Source organism: Gavia stellata, chromosome 13 (assembly GCF_030936135.1).
Source record: "Gavia stellata isolate bGavSte3 chromosome 13, bGavSte3.hap2, whole genome shotgun sequence".
Classification (NCBI taxonomy): Eukaryota; Metazoa; Chordata; class Aves; order Gaviiformes; family Gaviidae; genus Gavia; species Gavia stellata.
The window spans coordinates 13,162,336-13,180,896 of NC_082606.1; the positions used below are offsets into that span (position 1 = coordinate 13,162,336).

General features: G+C 40.1%; 1 protein-coding gene across 2 annotated transcripts; it reads right to left on the reverse strand.

The window, feature by feature from the left end:
• Positions 1 to 462: 462 nt before the first annotated feature.
• Positions 463 to 17,860, reverse strand: SLC30A4 (solute carrier family 30 member 4). 2 transcript variants are annotated; one of them, XM_009816540.2, is made up of 7 exons: positions 17,470 to 17,860; positions 12,371 to 12,517; positions 6,850 to 7,003; positions 6,372 to 6,585; positions 5,962 to 6,067; positions 3,539 to 3,673; positions 463 to 2,848 (listed from the first exon to the last, which is right to left on the reverse strand). In XM_009816540.2, the coding sequence occupies exons 1-7, from the start codon at positions 17,858 to 17,860 to the stop codon at positions 2,694 to 2,696; spliced, it is 1,302 nt and encodes a 433-aa protein (XP_009814842.2). In that variant the 3' UTR covers positions 463 to 2,693. The 2 variants fall into 2 exon arrangements, with proteins under 2 accessions (XP_009814842.2, XP_059679719.1); XM_059823736.1 differs by lacking the exons at positions 463 to 2,848; positions 3,539 to 3,673; positions 5,962 to 6,067; positions 6,850 to 7,003 and having other exon boundaries at positions 6,519 to 6,585.
• Positions 17,861 to 18,561: the final 701 nt, after the last annotated feature.

An 18,561-nucleotide genomic window follows, 5' to 3' on the forward strand; every position in this document is an offset into this window, starting at 1 on the left:
ATTAGAGGTAGGCCACACAGATATAAATTTCCATGTGGGTTTAGTTAGATCTTAAAATAGGGCACGTACACTTCAGAGTCATTCACTGCATTCATTCTTTTATGCTTCATTCTCTTTTCATCTTCTGTTGCTTTTTCTCTGAATTCCTCCCAGTCTATAGGCCTTGATAACAAGGACCCCTCAAGGGCGAATGTAGGGTTTCGAGAATGTTTTGCCCATTGTTTTATGGCTGCTCCTTCACCATGCTTTGTCAGCTTGTATTTTCTAAAGTGCAATTATTGCATGGGAAATAACAAGACTTAAATTGTTCTGATTAAAGAGGGAGACATAATTCATTCTGTATATAGCATCTCCAAACTGAGTTAAGCTTGAGTGTTCAGACACTTCAAAAAACAGCTGCTGTAAGAATCCAAGATGATGACAAGAGACAGCAATACAAAAATATTTTGTAAGACAACAATGTGAAGTTTAATAATTGATTTAATAAAACCCACAATAAAGCAACACATTTCTGCTTTTTTCTTCAATTAAACAAATGTATAGTAAATTATTACAATAAAAACTCCAAATACAATACATTCTACTGTACTTCAACTTCTAATTACAGCAACTGTAAACCCCAATTCAATTAAAACCTGTTTTGAGTATTAGTATGTGCAAAATACCTGTTGGTTGGTTGTGTATTTTTCTTTCCAGTAAGTTTGAAAGGATGGGATGCACATTATTCATCAACTGTGATATGGCTTATTTAATGATAGTGTTTGTATTGAAGCATTAACTTCCCAAGTACAGTGCTACTTTGCCTCTGAGCTGTATGTGCTCCCATGCTGTGTGCAAGTATTCCCATTTCTTGCCTGAACAGATACAAACATAATCCAGTGTTACGTGCACTTTGTCTAAATTAATACTGTGCTGTCAGTTTTCACCTCTAAAAAATTCATCGTGTGACCCCTACCTTCAAAAAAGGTAAGAAAAGAAGCCAAGATTGTCACCACCAACTGCAGGTATAAATCAGCCTGATGAATATGTGAAACCCTAGCAAGTTTCAAAACAGACAATAGCTTAAGTATTCACAGCTGAGTATCACAATATCCATGACTGGGCAAAAATTTTCCCTTCTGATCCACATACAGAACTACTTTTGATGTCAGTGTAAGTTCTGCATAAAGATCAAAGTACAGAATGAGAAAAAAATATTTGAAGCCAAGTTCTTACCATCTTCTTAACTTTGCAGGTCATATTCTTGTTGCCCTTAGCTTCTTCAATGCAGATGACTTCAGAAGCATGTGTAAATCTGAGCTTGGAGGTGTATGATAGCTTACTGTCACGTTTTATTATCCTGTGTACATTCGAACTACAGTGATTCCACCAGGAGGCTAAGCAATTCAGTTTTGTTGACTTTGAAGATGAATAAATAGTCTTTTTGAATTGCCTCATCCCTCTGTAAATAAGAAAATGCCTTTCTACCTCTGTAGGTTGTTACATTTTTGTTGTCCAACACAATATTATATTGTTGTCCAACACCATTAGGTTACTGAGCTTGCTTGGATTTTGCTTTATTCATAAAGCTAAGTAGTGAGGGACTGCTATTGCAGTGGCATTCCTGTCAGGATACTGCCATACTGTGCTCAAAGCGAAGATGAAAAGGTCAGAGATCTGTGACTGAGGGAACAGTACATATCTAAAACTTCTGCTCCGCATTTTCCTGCTAGAAGATGCATGTATTTTTCATGGCTGTAGATTGCGTTTGAGAGTATCTCCATGTCAAGCATAGTTTCTATCATTTGATTTTTCTTTTAAAACAAAACAATCATGGAAAAATTATCAATTACAGGACATTTATTAATTATAATTAGAATGCATGCTAATCAACTGGCCTTTTAATGTGAATCAAATTTTGGTTTAGACATTCAAGATTATTAATAATAAATTCAACTTACAAGTCAAAACTTTGTAAAATAAATAACCTGTTTCTAATGTATAAACCCTATTCTAAAATACATTAAAGATAACTGATCACTTAAAACACTTTGGGTCCAGTGTTGGGTCTCTAGTTAAATACCAGAAGTCTGGGCAAGGATCTTCCTGTCTGGATCTCTGGATGCCCAGATTAAAGCTAACTTTCTGGTCTGGGTACAGTAAATTCTGTATTTTGCCATGTCTCCAAAGAGACAGTTTCCGAAAGAATTCAACTAGCACTGTATACATTGTCATTTAAGATACTGTATGAAAATTACTATTGCAAACATACTGTATAATGAATTCAGGGATCATGACATATTATGGAACCCTGGCGTGATCAGTGTTAGAGACTTTAATTGAAATATTGAATACTTGATGCTCCATTTGGAGTGCAGGTACTTTGTGGTACATAGTTATTAAAGGACAATATTGGACTGTAATTTGTGAGGTATCTGCAGAGCCATGTTGCAGTTTGTAAACAATAATCTGAAAACAGCTGTGTCTCAAAATCATAATAAATTGAATAATCCAGTACAAGGGAGAGAGTGAAATATGTGTTCTGTAGGGCAACCGCTGCACTTTTTGCAGCACCAATTCTCCCTGCTGCATGTTACATGGTACAAATCCACATATTAATGGTTTCTATTTGATCATTTTCATTTTGCATTTATTGCTCTCAGTCTTTGACTACAAGATAAAGAATAAGGCAGTAGTTCCCAAAACATATGAAATTAGGCACTGGAACTCTGACAACTTGCGCAGGTTTTGCTTATTTCCTGTTTGTAGCTCTGAAGTTGGACAGAGCACTTGTACATTCCAAATGTGTTCAGCAACAGTTGTCGCGCCTTGGACTGAACTTCCTCCCATTTAGATGAACTACCAGGAACTGGAAAATCAAGAAAATAATTAATAGAATTCACTCCTCAAGAAACCTGGACAATCCAGCTGTTCTCAAATTTTTCACAGTGCTACCAACTAGAATAATCTTTGTTCACACTCATTTATTAATTCAACATTGTTCTGTGATCACTATGTACTCTCTATATATTATTTTACACCTTTAGGTCTATATTCTCTAACTAAAATCACATCTTGATAAAACTGTCTGTTAGGCACCATCCCCCACCCACCCCCCACCCCCCAAAATTGAGCTTTCTTATTAAGAATTAATATTCATGGTACTGTTAGATGTCTAAATCAGCACGTTTTGGCAAAACATATTTATTTTTCATATGTCAAATTGTTCCACATTAGAACTTCACCCTGTCTTTCCTTGGACAAAATAAGGGAACTTCCAAGGAGAAATCCTTTTTTTTTTTTTTTTCTTTAATTACCCAAAGAATCTGTACTGGATGTTTCAGTACGAATATATTTTCTTTGCACAATTTTCATTTACACTGTGTCTTTCTGGGCCAATGGATTCTATATCTCTCTGTACAAAACCATAGTTAGTAGATTATTTTTTCTTCCCCAGAATGATTATTTCCTGGTTCAACTTAAATAACAATATAAAGAGAAAGTGTTTTGGTGATTTTTTTCTGCACTTAATTTAGAATTATGCTATACAGCAGCTTACCTAGTTGCAGGTGGACTATGGCAGTTGTTTTTCCTGCAGTGAGAGACCAAACATTTAAATCTTCTATAGAATAAACATCTTCAATTTTCATCAAGTCTTCCTTAATGCGATCCACGTTTAAATGCCTTGGAACTCCTGTGATACCAAATGTGAGATAAAATTAATTTTGTCTTCTGCAAACTCTCAGTGGCCTTTAAAATGTCATGACAGATCTCAATGTTAAAAGAATTTATAATTTGTGCTGTTGGAAGTGATGAGTAACTTCCAAGTTATCAATAGAGAAGAATATGCAAATTGGCATGTTAAGTCCAGCATGGATACAGCAGCTGTACAGGAATTGCAGTGTTGTCTCAAATGTAATTTGTCCTGTCCAGAATCCACTCTCTGGCAATAGCCAGCATTAGATTCTTTGGAGCAACGTAGTTGTGTAGACAACTTTACTGCAGCTGCTAACCCCTAGTAACTGCTTAGACCGGACTCTTAAGGTCAGAATCTGAAAAAAAAATGCTAGGGCCTGCCTCCTGCTGTCTCCTGAACTTCTCTGTTCAGGTAACTGATACCATTTTCAAATGCTGATAGTAATCCATCTGCAGTGGTTAACACATACGACTTTTGTCTTATAGCGGGGCATCTTTGCAAATCAATGACTGCACTGACCAAGTCCTTCTGGACGTCGTATTTTCAGCAGCTACAGCACCTCTATAGCTTCCCTACTCCACTCTTTAGCTGTACAAAGAGCAGAATCAAAATTTTTAGATGATCAACATGGGCACAAAAACTAGTACAGTATTTTTACTGAATAAACTCTGTTTCTGAATAGTTTTGTTTCTATCATAGCTTTTTACTGCTTATCTTCCAGTTTTATGGAGTTTGATTATATATACTATGAGGGGTTCAGCCACTTTGCTTCTCAAATTTCTTCAGAATTTTTGGATGACTCCTCTCTAAACCTGATGCCTTACTGTCTTTTAAATCATGTTAGTTCCAGTACCATCTCTTTTGAAAGTTCAGTGTCTAGGATTGTTTCATATTAAACAAAATTTTCCGTGTAGTGGAGACTAACAGAAAATTATTTAGCTGATAAATAACTAGCTAACTGCCTGGTGTTATTTCTACAGCTTTCTTTCTTCCAGGAAACATGAATTTAAATTTTGATATCTCACTTCATGCTACTGACAGACTTCCATGCCACCTTATAAATCTATATTAAAAGCTAGAATCTCATTGCTTGTATTAGATAATAATTCAAGTTTTTAACTTAGCATTCCTAGTATAATGATGAAACTTAAGTTAAAATGAATACTGAAAGCTGGTACCACTCCAAGGACCCTGATGTTGTAGTAGTAGTCTCCAAGTCCATTCTCTAGAGATCCTGAATTTGAGTTGGAAAAATTCCCTAGCACACATAAAGCCCACCTATCACCACTTTTAATAAAATCATTAATGTGGAGATTTTTATGACAACTGGGATACCTATGCAAACAGCTACAACTCAAACATCTGGAATCTGATACACCATTAGTTTGTCTTATCTGTTTTCTTCAGCTAAATCTTAGCTGTTGCCTTGGAGCTAATTGAGGTTTCTTAAAGCAAATTTCACCATTTTTGCCTTCCCAGTGAACTTCCATTTAATTGGATTTTTTTTCCCTCCTAAATGGTAGCAAAAGCATTTGAAATTGAAGATTTTGAGGTCCTTGATTTAACGTTGTATCATAATAAAAGTAAAGTCAGTAATAGCTCACCTGAGACAGCTACGAAGGTGCAGCTAAAACCTAGGATTCTTCTCTCATCCCTAACATTTTCACTTTCAGAAGGTAAAAGTAATCAATGATATTTGGCATGTTAGTTATAATAATGCAAAGAATATTGCTGGCATCTTTCCCTCTAAGTCACCACATGAGATAAGATTCTTCAGCTTATGTTCAGCTTTTTCTCTCCTTTTTTTTTTTTTTCTTCTTCCTTTTTACACCACTCTTTACTTGTGGCTTCCCCTATAGTAACAGTAGAAAGCACACAAGTAGTACAACCACACTTGTGGAAAAGGGGAAGACAAGACAGGCATGAACCGCCTGTCCAGCCATTTGGCCTAAACTTGCTTCCTCCTTTTACATGCATTCACATTCACTTTAACTTTACAATAATTAAGGTGTAGAACTGAGTCTGGGCAAATGTTCACTTAGTTTAGCTGATAGCCACTGCAGACACGCAAGAAAGTTCTGTACATTTCACTGCAGAGCTCAAAGATGCCTAAAGACTGCTGCAACTTACATGAGCCATCAAGAACCACCAGACTAAAGCACCAGCAGGATAAACCGGTCTCTAGACACAATCCACTTTGTTAGAGATGGGGATCATGTCAAGAAAGTGTCAATGCTTACTGGTATTTGACATGTAAAGTACTGCAGACTGTACACAGATCTTACCTTCCAGAATAATAACTCCTGTGTCACAAAGAATTCGAACTGTTGTCAAAACCACCAGTATGGAGAATACATATGTACATATAGGATCAGCAATCTTGTATTCTGGCTGCAAGGGAAGTTCCAAAGTCTTAAAGGATGTATGAAAATAAGCTCACTTATAAAAATGTGACTCAGAAAATGCAGTTACTTCTAGCTCCAACTTTCATGAATATTTCTTTCTGTTTGAATAGTTACAAAATACGTAACAGAGATAGTCTTTGCTTATTTTGCATGAATGTATGAAGTTTATAATAGAATACCACAAAGTATTTTTTTAGTAATTTACAAAAACAAGTCCCTTTTTAATTTCATCACTGGAGTTGAAATTTAAAAAAAATCCACCCTGCCTCAAAAGATTATCCATTCCTTACCTTAAAGCGTATGATGTATGCAGCTACGAGCACACCAATACTTTGTACTAGGTCCCCAAGGGCATGTACAAATGCTGCTCTCACGGCAAGGCTGCTGTGTCCATGGCTGCTGCTGTGGGCTGTGTTAGGAGAGTTCGACTGAGGTACGTGAGAGTGAGGGTGGGAATGGGAGTGGGAGTGAAGGTGGCCAGATTGATTCAGCAAAAAACCCATTCTGAAAGTGAAAGAAGAAAAACACTCCAAGAAACAGGCTTTAGGGTTTGGTGGGTGGGGTTTTTTTGTTGTGTTTTTTTTTTTTCTTTCCTTTTAAACCAAAGAACTGAACAAGTAATACTCAGTATCATTTCTTGTCTTATTGATGAAAATGAAGAGGTCCAGCAAAATTACATCCCATGAGAAAGTTACAGGCCATGAATGAATTAGCAGCTTATTCAGAAATACATTTATGAGCGTTAATGGAGAGAAAGGGAGATCTTACATTAAGTTAACTGCAACACCAACGGCTGCTGTAATCAGCATGATATCGCCATTTATTTCATAGTCCATATGGATAGTTCTTTGAACAGCTTCATACAAGAGGAATGCCATAAGGATATAGACCAGCAATACACTAATGATGGCTGACAATACTTCTGTAAACAGAAAGGAAACAACATTACAAAAGTGAGTCTCAGATCTATTTCTATTTCCAAATTAGAATGTGGACAGAGCCTTCATTATTTTAACTATTTTATGTGTATTATAACCCTAATGTACAACTAAAAAGTGGTGCAGTAAATAAAACTCATAAAATAGGATTAACAAATGGAGTTTGTTCTAATCAACTCCTTCACACCTCTCTGTCTGTATATCCCTCAAATTATGTTTTCTCTGAAACAAACTTCTGCATGAGCGATGACTGTGATTTCTTCAGACAACCCAGAACTTCTGCCTGAGAAAGACAGAAGGCCCTGTCCAGGGGAGAGGAAGATAGGTGATCTCAAACATCACCAGCCCATCTACAAATAAAGAGAAAGCTTGATTTCAAGTGTCCACAGTATTAAGCTGGATTTAGAACTTACTTTTATATATCCTTTTGTATTTAGGATGGAAAAAAAATTATAAAAATATTAAGGAACCGAAGAGTACAAACTTGTCAGACATATTACTCCTAAGCTTCTTGACATATGTGTACATAAATGTTATTTATTGCAGATTTCAGCTATGAAGGATTGCTTAATGTAAGTTTCTGTATTGCTGTAATATGCTGTTCTAACATTATCTGATGTTTACCAAATACTCGTATTTTACAAAAGAGTATTATGACCAACATTTTGGTCTAGGATTTTTATTTGATCAGCAAGGACTTTCAAAAGGGCACATACATCTAAATAAAGAGAAAATTAGATAGTTAATAAAAACTCTTAATATTTCATTGTCCTACACCATCCGCTGCCATTTACATCTGTGGAAAGTGGTTACAGCTCTCTACAAGGTTCCTGCTGTTCTGACGTGAGGGAAATAGGCCTGAATATTTTATGGATCTGGACCTTAGTGCTGCCTGCCTCAGTACCCAAGTCATGAAATTGGGCTGCTAATAGCACACCTAAACCTAAGGAGGGTAAGTCCACATTACAGTTTTAAGGTCCTACTATAAAGAATATAGGTACTTCCAAATGGGTCACTAGAGTCCTTTTAACATAAATGCACTTTTACCCTCTAGCTTCATATTATGAAAATGATTGCCCTGTTGGGGCTGGAACTTAAAAAAAAAAATAAAAAATAAAAAAGAGGCAGCAACAAGATACTGACAGGGAAAACACTGGCCCAGTTAAAAGACTGTCTCAGTTATAAGCAAGTTAATACAGGGCTTTACAAAAAGCACTGGGAGAACCTTAATGCTAGCTCCACTGTATTGCATGTAAATCCACAGCCATTCCTGAGTAATCTGTAATCATTACGTGTAATGCTTATTACTGTCACTTGCCAGATGGATCACTGGGATCTTAGCCTTCCTGTGGGAATTCAAAGATCATAGTTGGAATTAATTTACTTGGAACTGTAATGGTTGTCCTTCCCCCTTGTTCAACACATGTTGCCCTGATTTTATTCCTCCGTAAGGGCAAAATTCTGCTCTTGGCTATACTACAGCTCTAAGAATACTCATCTGAGAATTGCCTCCTCCCTCTGCTTTGAATCTGTCAATGCGTAGTACAACTTGGGTTACTGCAGAAGGTGTCACTTCTAACGCAGAACTGCCTTAATTTTATTTATTGAATATTACAGCAAAAATCATGCAGCTATATAAGCATTTTAATATCACCAAAATTACTTGATCCATAGACAGAATTTTTAACGTCATTATGGGAGAAGAAACTCACACCAACGCATTCAGCTGTTCAGTAGTGTGTCAATGCCTGGACAAGTACCAGCATTACCAGGCAGTAACAAGGCTCTGAAAGACAACTGTCACAATCTTAGATGATTTCAGAGCAACATGAAAATCCTGGAAACATCCATACAAGTGGTAGTGTTCTTTACAAAGCAAGCAGATTATTAGGGAAACAGCCTTAAAAAAAAAAAAAATACATTGCTTAGAAGGTTTTCCAGAATGCTTTATAAAAAATTTGTGAAGCCGTAGCACATTAGCGTTTACCAGAGAAATAACGTGTTGTGGTTTTACAATCTAAAACCATGTTCTCTGCAATGGAAACCAGTTTTCCTTGCAGTTTCTTTCACAGAGTCATTGTTATGTCAGCGTTGTAGATGTGTGCTGAGATCTTTCACTTCTTGTGAAATTAACTACTCACTGTCTCAGTGGACTGACTGGTTCTGTCATTACTAACATTGTCTCTGCAGCAATGGAAGAATGCCAGGTTCCATATCTATGCTTAAATCTGCCCAGAGTCTTGCTGAGAAAGAGGTATCTCCACTTGGTGGTGAAACAGAACTATTTTTGGCTTCAAGAATATAATCCTTTTTAGGCATGACTGCAATTCCCATTATTTTGTCTTCACCTTTCTAACCCATTTCTGAACCTGTCAGCTTGCTTTTCACCACTGAAAATGGAATAAAACTGAAGACGGAGCATATGTATTATGTATTCAAAGAGAATTCAAATAAATGAAAACTAGTGCTAATTTCCTTCTGGAATTTGACGAGACAACTAATAGGTCTGTTGTATTTACAATGTATCTTTACGAGAACAAGATTGAAAATTCATCGTTCTGCAAACAAAAGTGATAATGAGCACCAGGAACATTGTTTGTTAGAATGTTTTCATGCTTACTGTATCAATTATCTTAAAACTTAATGCAAAGCAGGTCCGCCATGAGAGAGTTCTTGCACATATTCCCAGCTTTAAATAAATGCTCCATATTTTTTCTATGACAGATGCTCAATCTGTACCCTGTTTTTAACATTGTCATGTTTTAACATCTCTCTCACGAAATTCAAGCTATTGTTGAGCTCATATCATTTGCTGACAAGCTTCTTAGATACAGGTTATTTGGAAAAATGTGTTACAGCGAGGATATACCCTAGAAGCAGCTTTGTTCCATTGCCAGCATTCACTGATGTGAGAAACTGGGCCCTCAGGCCGTGGCATTCAGATTGGGTGCCTAAAATCAGGCAAATAAATTTCACAAATGTGACTTTAAAAAACTGTGTATAGCAATTCTGAACCATCCCGTCTTCTGTACTTGCAGAGCCTAGGTCAAGGTCTAAAGGTCTCTTGCAGGGCCTTTACCGACTTCCCCTTCCTCACTGCAGCCACAGAAACTCTTCCCCCCCCCGCCAGGCTCTAGTCCTCTTCCGCCTACGAGAGAGCTGTGCTGCTGCTACTCACGCAGAATGGTTGAGGTATAAAGGAACCCCTGGAGACTGTGCAGTCCTGCTCAAAGCAGGGTCAACTATAGCAGGTTGCTCTGGGCTGTGTCCAGTTGGGTTTTGAGTATTTCTAGTTGTGGAGATTCCACAACCTGTTCTAGTGTTTGACCACTTAGTGCCAATGGGCAGCAGAAAAAAAGGAGTAATTGTTGCAGAACTGAGAAGCTGCTCCCTGTCTTCTCCAAGGAGAAGATGGAAGCAATACGGACTAATTCTATGGGCCAGATCCAGCCTGTGAGCCACCACTGGCTCAGTCTGGCCAGTATTTTTCTTGGCAGTAAAATGGGGGCGGGGGGGGGGGGGAAGATACAGAAAGTGAGGTGGCAGGAATCCTCAGGGATTTCTGTTTGCAAAGTGCTATGGAGCCCTCAAATTAATTCATTGAAAAATCAGTGAAAATTTACAGAACTGAGTAAGATTTTAATGGCTAAATAAGTTCCCTTTATTTTTCTTAAGGTTAACTCCTGTTTTAAGATAGGCCATGGCATGTTCAATGCATGTACTATTTGGTTTTAGAAAAGTTAGAAAGACATACAAACTACTCAAATTATTTTTAAATAGGGTTAAAGTATGTATAAATATTAGCAAACATCCTTCTGGAGAGTATGAGCAAATGCCAGGGGCATACCTGCATGATCAGGTTTCAGTATTAGGGGAGCTCCTATCGCAAAATTAAAAGTTCTTGAAAGAAAAGTTTGTAATGGGAAATGCTGGCATTGTCAGTGCTTTCATGCTAAAGCCCCAAAGATCTTTGCTAGTGTACAGTTATGCATTCATGCATTAGTGACTAACTGATGACATATAACTAGGAGTGATGGAGTTGTTGAATTGTACTGCTGTTCTAGCAGCCAAAATAAGAATTGCAAATAATGACTACACAAGACTTTCAAATTCCTTGAAAAATATACGCTATAGAATGTATAGAGCGGAGGTAGCAAACTGTGACACTAGAAATAATCTATTTCATGAAAAATAAAGGTTGAAGCTTTTGGTAAAATGTCTACAAGACCTGCAGCTGTATATTACGAATTATTATATCCAGTTAGCAACCAGAGGAAAACACCCTTTATCATGATTACATTTCCAAACATGAAGTAATGAATCCTGAAAATACACTTCCAAGGTTTAGTACGTAATTCTGTTTATACTTCTTTTTACAGACACCTAAAATAGGCAGAGGTTAAGTAATTTACTGTATTGCAAACCATGGGATATTTTGACCTCTGCCTTGTGTAGTTTGGGGACTGCAAGTGGAATACTAATTTATGCAGCTCCTGGCAGGGCAGAGCTCTCTGATAATATGCTCTACAGAACTTTTTAGTTCTGGATTAGGATACCATTTTTCATGTTGAATAGGACCTTTTTCCAGTGTCATAATTCCACTGAAGTCAATGGGACTTCATAAATCCTGCGCACTGGCAATAATCTGTTGTGAACAACAACTGACTGACACGTACAGCTCCTGCACCAACAAGCTCCTCAGTGTGTCACACAAGCAGCAACAGTGGTACAGCAGTGAGTGACCAAAGAACGTTTCTCTCTCTTGCTCAACAGCCTCAATTCCAAAGCACAAAGGTGCACAGGGGCCTGACCTAATGCAACAGCCCAGTAACTATGGATGGGCTGTGAAACACAGCTGCGTATCCACTCTTGTTCTTGCTGGGGACAGCTTCCCTCCTCTGAACCCTTTTTAAACTTTTTAGGCCGTGGTTCATTTGTAGGAAGTTTATATTTACAATGTCATCGTGTACCGAGTTCCCCAACCTTCCTTTTTAAGACGGAAGATGAATCAAGCATCCTAACTCCGAATCTGCTAAGTCCTAGCTCCACAGAGATGGAGAGACTCATCCTGCTCCCAGTGAGTGAAACTCTTGTCACCAAACTTCACTTTTGGCTGAGGTTTAAAATTTAAAAGTTTAATTTTTTATTATCTATTCCCTTATGGCAATACAACCTATGTGGTGGATCCACAACGGCCAGTGGAAGGACATTGGAATCAGGGTGTTAAACATAAAGCAACTTTTAGGTTTGTTGCTACTTTCTTTCTAGTTAACTATTCTTCTAGAATTAGGTAATCTTTACAGTTGTTAATTAAAATACTCTGTTAATAGCAAAAGCTGGTATCTACATACCTAAACGATGAAATCCAAAAGTGAATCTCTTTGTGGGAGATTTTGCAGACAGCCAGAGAGCAAGCAGGGTCAAAATAATACCACTAAGGTCAGTTAACATATGAAGTGCATCTGTCATAATTGCTAGACTGTTAGCAACATATCCACCTGAAAACAAAAGTTGGAAACGTCAGGACATATGACATTAATGATTCTAGATAATATCCTCTTGGCACAGCTTACAGTTATTTATTTTCAGAACAGTGCATTAAGTGCATGACAGCCCTTCTTGTAATCACTACACAGGGGGGTTTTTGCCATTACAATCAAAATGCCATGCTATAATTGAAAGCTACCATAGTTTCAAGTGCAGTGAAGTGTGGTTTCTATTAAGAGTAACATAGAAGGGATTCACTCCTGTTATTCTCACAGAGACTACTTGCATCATAATGTTTGCAAGATCAGGCCCAAAACAGTTTTCTATCTTTTCTCTATATATTACTGCATATGTGTTTAATCAGCCGATCCTTTTATCAAGCTACATCTGATAAATATTTTGACATTATGGAACAGGGACAGAAATCCAATGACTCAATGGTGAGGAAATTTACCCTGCCCCCCTCTTATTTTTATTACATTATCTTTTAACCTTCCTTATTCCCTGTCCTGGCAGGGGTGTATAAGTTCTGCCAATGTATGTTGCAGTCACTTTCACTTGCACAGCATTTTTCTTTGTTATTTATTACCATAATTTTTTCTCATAATTATGAGCTGCATTGAGACAAATAACCTCAGATCAAAGGTTAATATTTTTGTTCCAGTTCAATTGCTAATGCTACTATTGGATGGGTGAGGGATTTAAACAATGCACCTCTCTCTTAAGCATCCCTTATCCAAAGGGAAATCAAGGACAGGCTGTGTTGTCTTCCATATGCATGAAGGTAAGCACATTTTCTCAGAAAAGATCACATCTTTAGTGTCAGCTCAGCTATGATTTCGTTTTTCTTTTTACCTTGAGATTGTCATTCAGCCTGTAAATTCTACTGAGCAAAGCATGCAGCTGGTGTGCCATTTGGCAGGCTTGAGGCTCCAACTAACATTTCGAGTAAAGGTATCTTCGTATACAATTAAAACTGTCTTAGGGACGAGGCTAACCATGAGGAAACAGCAAAGGCAAATTCACAACTGGCTGATCGCTTTCAAGACTAGTCGTAAAATTTGTGTGTATGGCTGTGGGTGTTTTTATGTACACACCTGCAGATAGAGCTACACTGTCTTCCCCAGCCAAACACAAACAGCATGGCTGATACTGTAGTATTGCTTGTACTATGGATTACTAACAAATGCACCACATTTCAACCAGTTCCTTTCCTCCATCCCCCCTTCTTCAGTTGTTCATAAGTTTCTAAGTCAAATTCTTCTGAGGCTGAAATTTTCCAAAGGCCATCAGAGCTCAAAAATAATGAGTTTAAGATGTAGCAATTCTGCAGCTTTTTGAGTAAAATGAGTTATGCCTTTCCTTTCTGAATTAATTTGTGTTGTCACATAATTTAAACAAATATGACTTAGAAAAGTGCAACTCAGCCTCTTTTATAGTCAACACAAAAGAAACAATAATTTATAACTAAGGACATTCAATTCAGTAGTTTACATGTATGATCATTTAAAGTATGTATTAATTTTGAGAATGACTTCAGTCCAAGATGAGTCAATTCTATTTCAGCTAGTGTCTCACTTTTAAAGACTTTAAAAATATAATGATAAAAGAAGGAATTCAGGTATCAAAGCTAATCGTAATGCAGCATGTGGATTAAGAAAACATAATTGAGATTTATGAAATTCTGAAATCAAAGGTTCTCTGTTTCCAAATGTATTGGTTCATTGCTTGGTTAAAGGTACTGCCTAAGGGCTGTTTAAACACGATTGGCAACTTGGAAAAAAAAAAAGACATCTATAACCTTTACAAATAGACAGCTTGATGGCTCACCATAGTTTTCAGTGACCCGTGAAGGACAGTAGTCCTCCTCATGGACGATCAATTATCAATCTCTAAACATAGCTGAAAACATCAAAACCCTGTCAGAAAAGCTAACTAGGACTTGCAATATGTTTTTCAGTTCTTGATGCAAAATGATTCCCACAAAGTGTAAGTTGTTACCTGACTTTTACAATGACTGTTCATCAAATTAAACAACACTGAGGTGGGCTGGAGTAATGAGCTTGGCTATACTTTGGAAAAAAAAATGCCAATCAAGATTTCCAAAAAAAGCTGCTGAAACAAGATTTCCTTCATCTTGACATCGGTAACAGACAGCAGAAAGATTTTTACTGAACAAATTAATTGTCTGATAGGGTCTTCTGCCTTTTTCTTGGAAACTCAGATCTATCAAAGATCATAGAAAGAAGTCAGTTAAATGTCCTATATGATCAAACAAAGTTTCCCAAATACCTGAGCTACAGAACAATTAAAGTTCCAAAATTTGAAACAAACCAGACAGAACACAATACAGGGCTGGAGCGAAAAAAATTAAACAGGTAGGGCACTGACCCAGGACTTGAGGGCTCAATCTTAAATTACTCGTTCTGCTGCTGATTACTTGCCCTGTGACAAGTCATTCAGGTCAAGATCCACAGAAGTACAGAGATACCCAAGTCCTCTATTTATTCTCTGTGGAAGATGGATGCCTGAATATTTTATGGGTCTGGCCCTCTGTGCTGTCTGCCTCAGTGCCCAGATAATGAAATAGGGCTGTTAATAGCATACACAAACCTGAGGAGGATGAGCCCACACTACAGTACTAACACTTTGTACAGACAAATCCACAACCCTGAGCTGAGCCTGCAGAAGTCCTGGCTGTAAGGGAGAAACAACAGATGATGTGACAGGGGTGACAGTATTTTTACTCTCAATACCTATTATTTCTAGAGCTCTCCCTGCACTAGCTATGGAGAGGTCTACAATAGAGTGAATTAGATCCGAAGCCCCTGACAGATACGCTCTTAGTGACTTCAGCATCAAGCTGCCAACCACTCAGACATTATTCAGTAAGGGGCCCTTCAGATGAACTAAATTCAGTGTATATCAGAACTCTGATACAAATACAATCAAATAAAATCACTTTCATGTTAAAGGATGTCTACGTCTGAGATACAACACTAGACTGGTTATCAAATTTACCTGAGTTCATGCTGAACCACAATCTCAGCCACAGAATAAAACAGACCCGGGGGCAAATGGAGGCATTCAACCAGATGCCTGCAACAGATTTGATGCAAAGTGCCTTATCCGTGATGAGCTGATGTATTGTGGCAGTGTTACTAATGACTAACCACACACTGAGAGATACTGAAGGACAAACCCATTTTTTTCATTAAGCCACGTTCCTGAAATAAGGCCCCAAATAAAACAAGTGCAGATATAGTCAGTGTTCTGGTCTCTCTCCGAAAAACAGACCATTTCTCCTAGGGGGTTTTTTCTATGCATGTGGGACAAACTATTACTTATACTCAAGCAATGATTTTGCTTCCTATCCATCTTGTAGAAGTTTCTGTCTTAAAGATACAATTCACAACTGTCCTAGGACAAGTGATCCAAGAGCAGGAGCTCACTTCAAACGAGCAAACATCAGATCTTCAGTCTTTACCGACCAAATTAGCACAGGGGAGGAGGATGTAGGTCCCATGTTACTATACCTGAGGCATCTGTTCTTTACTTCCAGAAAGTTTTTGTGACTTGTGTTTTTTTTTTTTTCCTGGTCAATTATGGCCAATAATTCATCTGATTAGCTCTGATTTAGACTCATATGCTAAAATGAAAGCAATTTAAAAGCAATTAATTGTTTTAGTTGCTAGACTGGCTCAACGTCAATGTACTGGCACTCTGTAACACTCCCCACTACAAATTAGGGGCAAGTGGACGAGAGAGTTTAAGCATTCTTCTGGAGGCTGAGCAGCACCAAGCAGACGCTTGCACTGAATGGCATGGAGGTATCCAAAAGACAGATGGTTACAGGACACTGATATTGGTAAGTGAACAGAGATGAAAAGATAAAATACTATCCTTCGTAAAAATGATTAGATAATGGCGAAGGCATAACATTTAATAGCTCATCTATGCATCCAAGGGACCTTCAAATTTAATTTCATTTCAAGCCTATGCTGCTATAGCCGATTAAATAAAGCACAGTCGTTTTGTACAGGCTGCTGTACAGTTTCTCTTCAACCTGAACAGCAAATAATAGCATGCCTGTATGAGGGAGCAATAAAAGCTGAACTTGAGCACCCAGTTCATTCTGACCAACAATCAGGTGCTTATATAGGAACGAATTTCCAGGTAAAAACCTGCCATACTTCTGCCAAGTACTAACAAACAAAAACCACAAAGTATTTAATCGAACTACCTGGTATTCTTATGTGTTGTAATGGGAAGTGTTAAAATACCTATTATTTTAATGGACTTGCTTATAAGATTCGTGTCTCGATGGAGCATATGCTAGTCCAGAGCACAGCAGGACATCAGGAAGTTGTCAAGAGAGTGGCTTCTTCACCAGATTGTTATTGATAGCTCAGGGTTTGTCTTTTCAGTTGTAAGTAACAAGAGTGTGTTGCTCTTATCTGATGAATAAGGACAAATACCCCCCAATATTAGTTTTGTTACTATGGTAAATGTCACACTTAGAAACTGTATTTCCCTCCTCTTGTTGCAAGATTTTATGGCAGTAATTAAAGACTAGTGAGGATGAACTTGTTCATCTTCTTTTATTTATGTCTGTAATAAAATGCCACTTCTCCCTTGCTAAAAACACCTTCCAAACTTGTAAGAGAAACTTACAAGGAGAAGTAAAAAGCCATTAGACATACCAAAAATTGCGTATTTTATGCTATTTGGGGGGATTGATGAGATTCAGGTAAGGGAAGCTGCAAATTCCTCTTTCTTTTCTTGCATGGAAAATAGAGATGGACTTTGCTCCTTCTCACTCTCTGAACTTGCAGCTAATCTCTCTGCTCTCTCTAAATGACAGACGGTTTCTCTTAGTAAATATTTAAAACCAAGGCCGGAGCAGCGTAGCAGGCCGCGAGGCACCCGGGCCACAGAGACGGCAAAAGCAGCCCCCACTCACCTATGAGCTCCCCCGTCATGAAGAGGAGGTAGAGGAGGGCGGCGAGCGTCAGCCGCTTCTTCACCCTCCTCTGCCTGGAGCGCTCCCGCCGGCTGCTGCAGCCGCTGCAGGGGTCCGGCCGGCCGGCCCGGGCGCTGCGCAGGGCGATGTCCCGGTCCAGCAGGGAGTCGTCGTCGGAGGGCAGCCCGAGGGGCGCCCCGTTCACCGGCGTCTCCGGCGCCGCCTCCGAGGCGTCGTCCGACACCACCACTCGCAGCTTGTTGAAGCGGGGGAAGTCCTCGTCCCCCACCTCGTCCGAGAAGTCGAAGGCACTGGAGTCGTTGAGGAACAAGGGGTCCTCGCTCCTCCGCAGCAGGGACTTTATGCTCGTCCAGAGGCCGGGCCCAGCCATAGCCGCGGCGCCCGGGGGGCCCCGCCGGGGGGCGGCCGATCCGCGGCAGGCGGCTCCGCTGGCGCAGCTCCCCCTCGCAGGCGGCGCCCGTCCGCTCGCCGTCCCGTCAGGGCATGTCCACTACATCGCCCCGCCGGGCCCTGCGCAGGCCGGCCGGAACGCAACGCGGGGCTCAGCCGCGGAGCGCCCCGGCAGTACCGATCCGCGACGCCGCCTCCCGGCGCTGGCAGCCCCCCGCCTCCGCGCCCGCCACCGAGCTGTGAGGCGCCCCGGGCGCCGTCACCCCCGGAGCCCCCGGGCCACCCCGCGGAGCCCGTCTCCCCGGCGCAGCCCCGGTCACGGCGCGGCCGGGCAGGCGACGCTGGGCGCAGGGCCGCCTCCCTGCCAGCGCAGGGGGAGCGCCGCCGCCGCGCGCGTCACAGCCATCAGCGCCGCGCTGCGGGCATCGCCGCGGACGGGGACCGCGCCTCAGCCGAAATCCCTGCGCGCTCCCGCGCCCGGCGCTGCCCCTGGGCCAGCCCCGCGGAGGACGGCAGCAGCGGGCGCGGAGGGGCCGGGCCGGCAGACGGGAGCCGGCATCCCCTGCGCGCCCGCGGACCGCCGCGGCACTGCGCCTGCGCCGCCCGCCCCGGACGTCTGCAGGTTCGAGCCCCGCTCCCGCCGTCTCACCGCGCCTCGCACTGACCGCGGAGGTGGCGGGG

What these genes read in the sequence shown, in the direction of transcription:
- SLC30A4 (XM_009816540.2), bottom strand. Translation starts at nt 17,860, where the DNA reads ATGGCTGGGCCCGGCCTCTGGACGAGCATAAAGTCCCTGCTGCGGAGG. An exon ending in GGTGTTGCAGTTAACTTAAT is followed by an intron (nt 6,586 to 6,849) that starts GTAAGATCTCCC and finishes TTTCACTTTCAG; the next exon opens with AATGGGTTTTTTGCTGAATC. An exon ending in AGGAGTTATTATTCTGGAAG is followed by an intron (nt 3,674 to 5,961) that starts GTAAGATCTGTG and finishes TTGGTATCACAG; the next exon opens with GAGTTCCAAGGCATTTAAAC.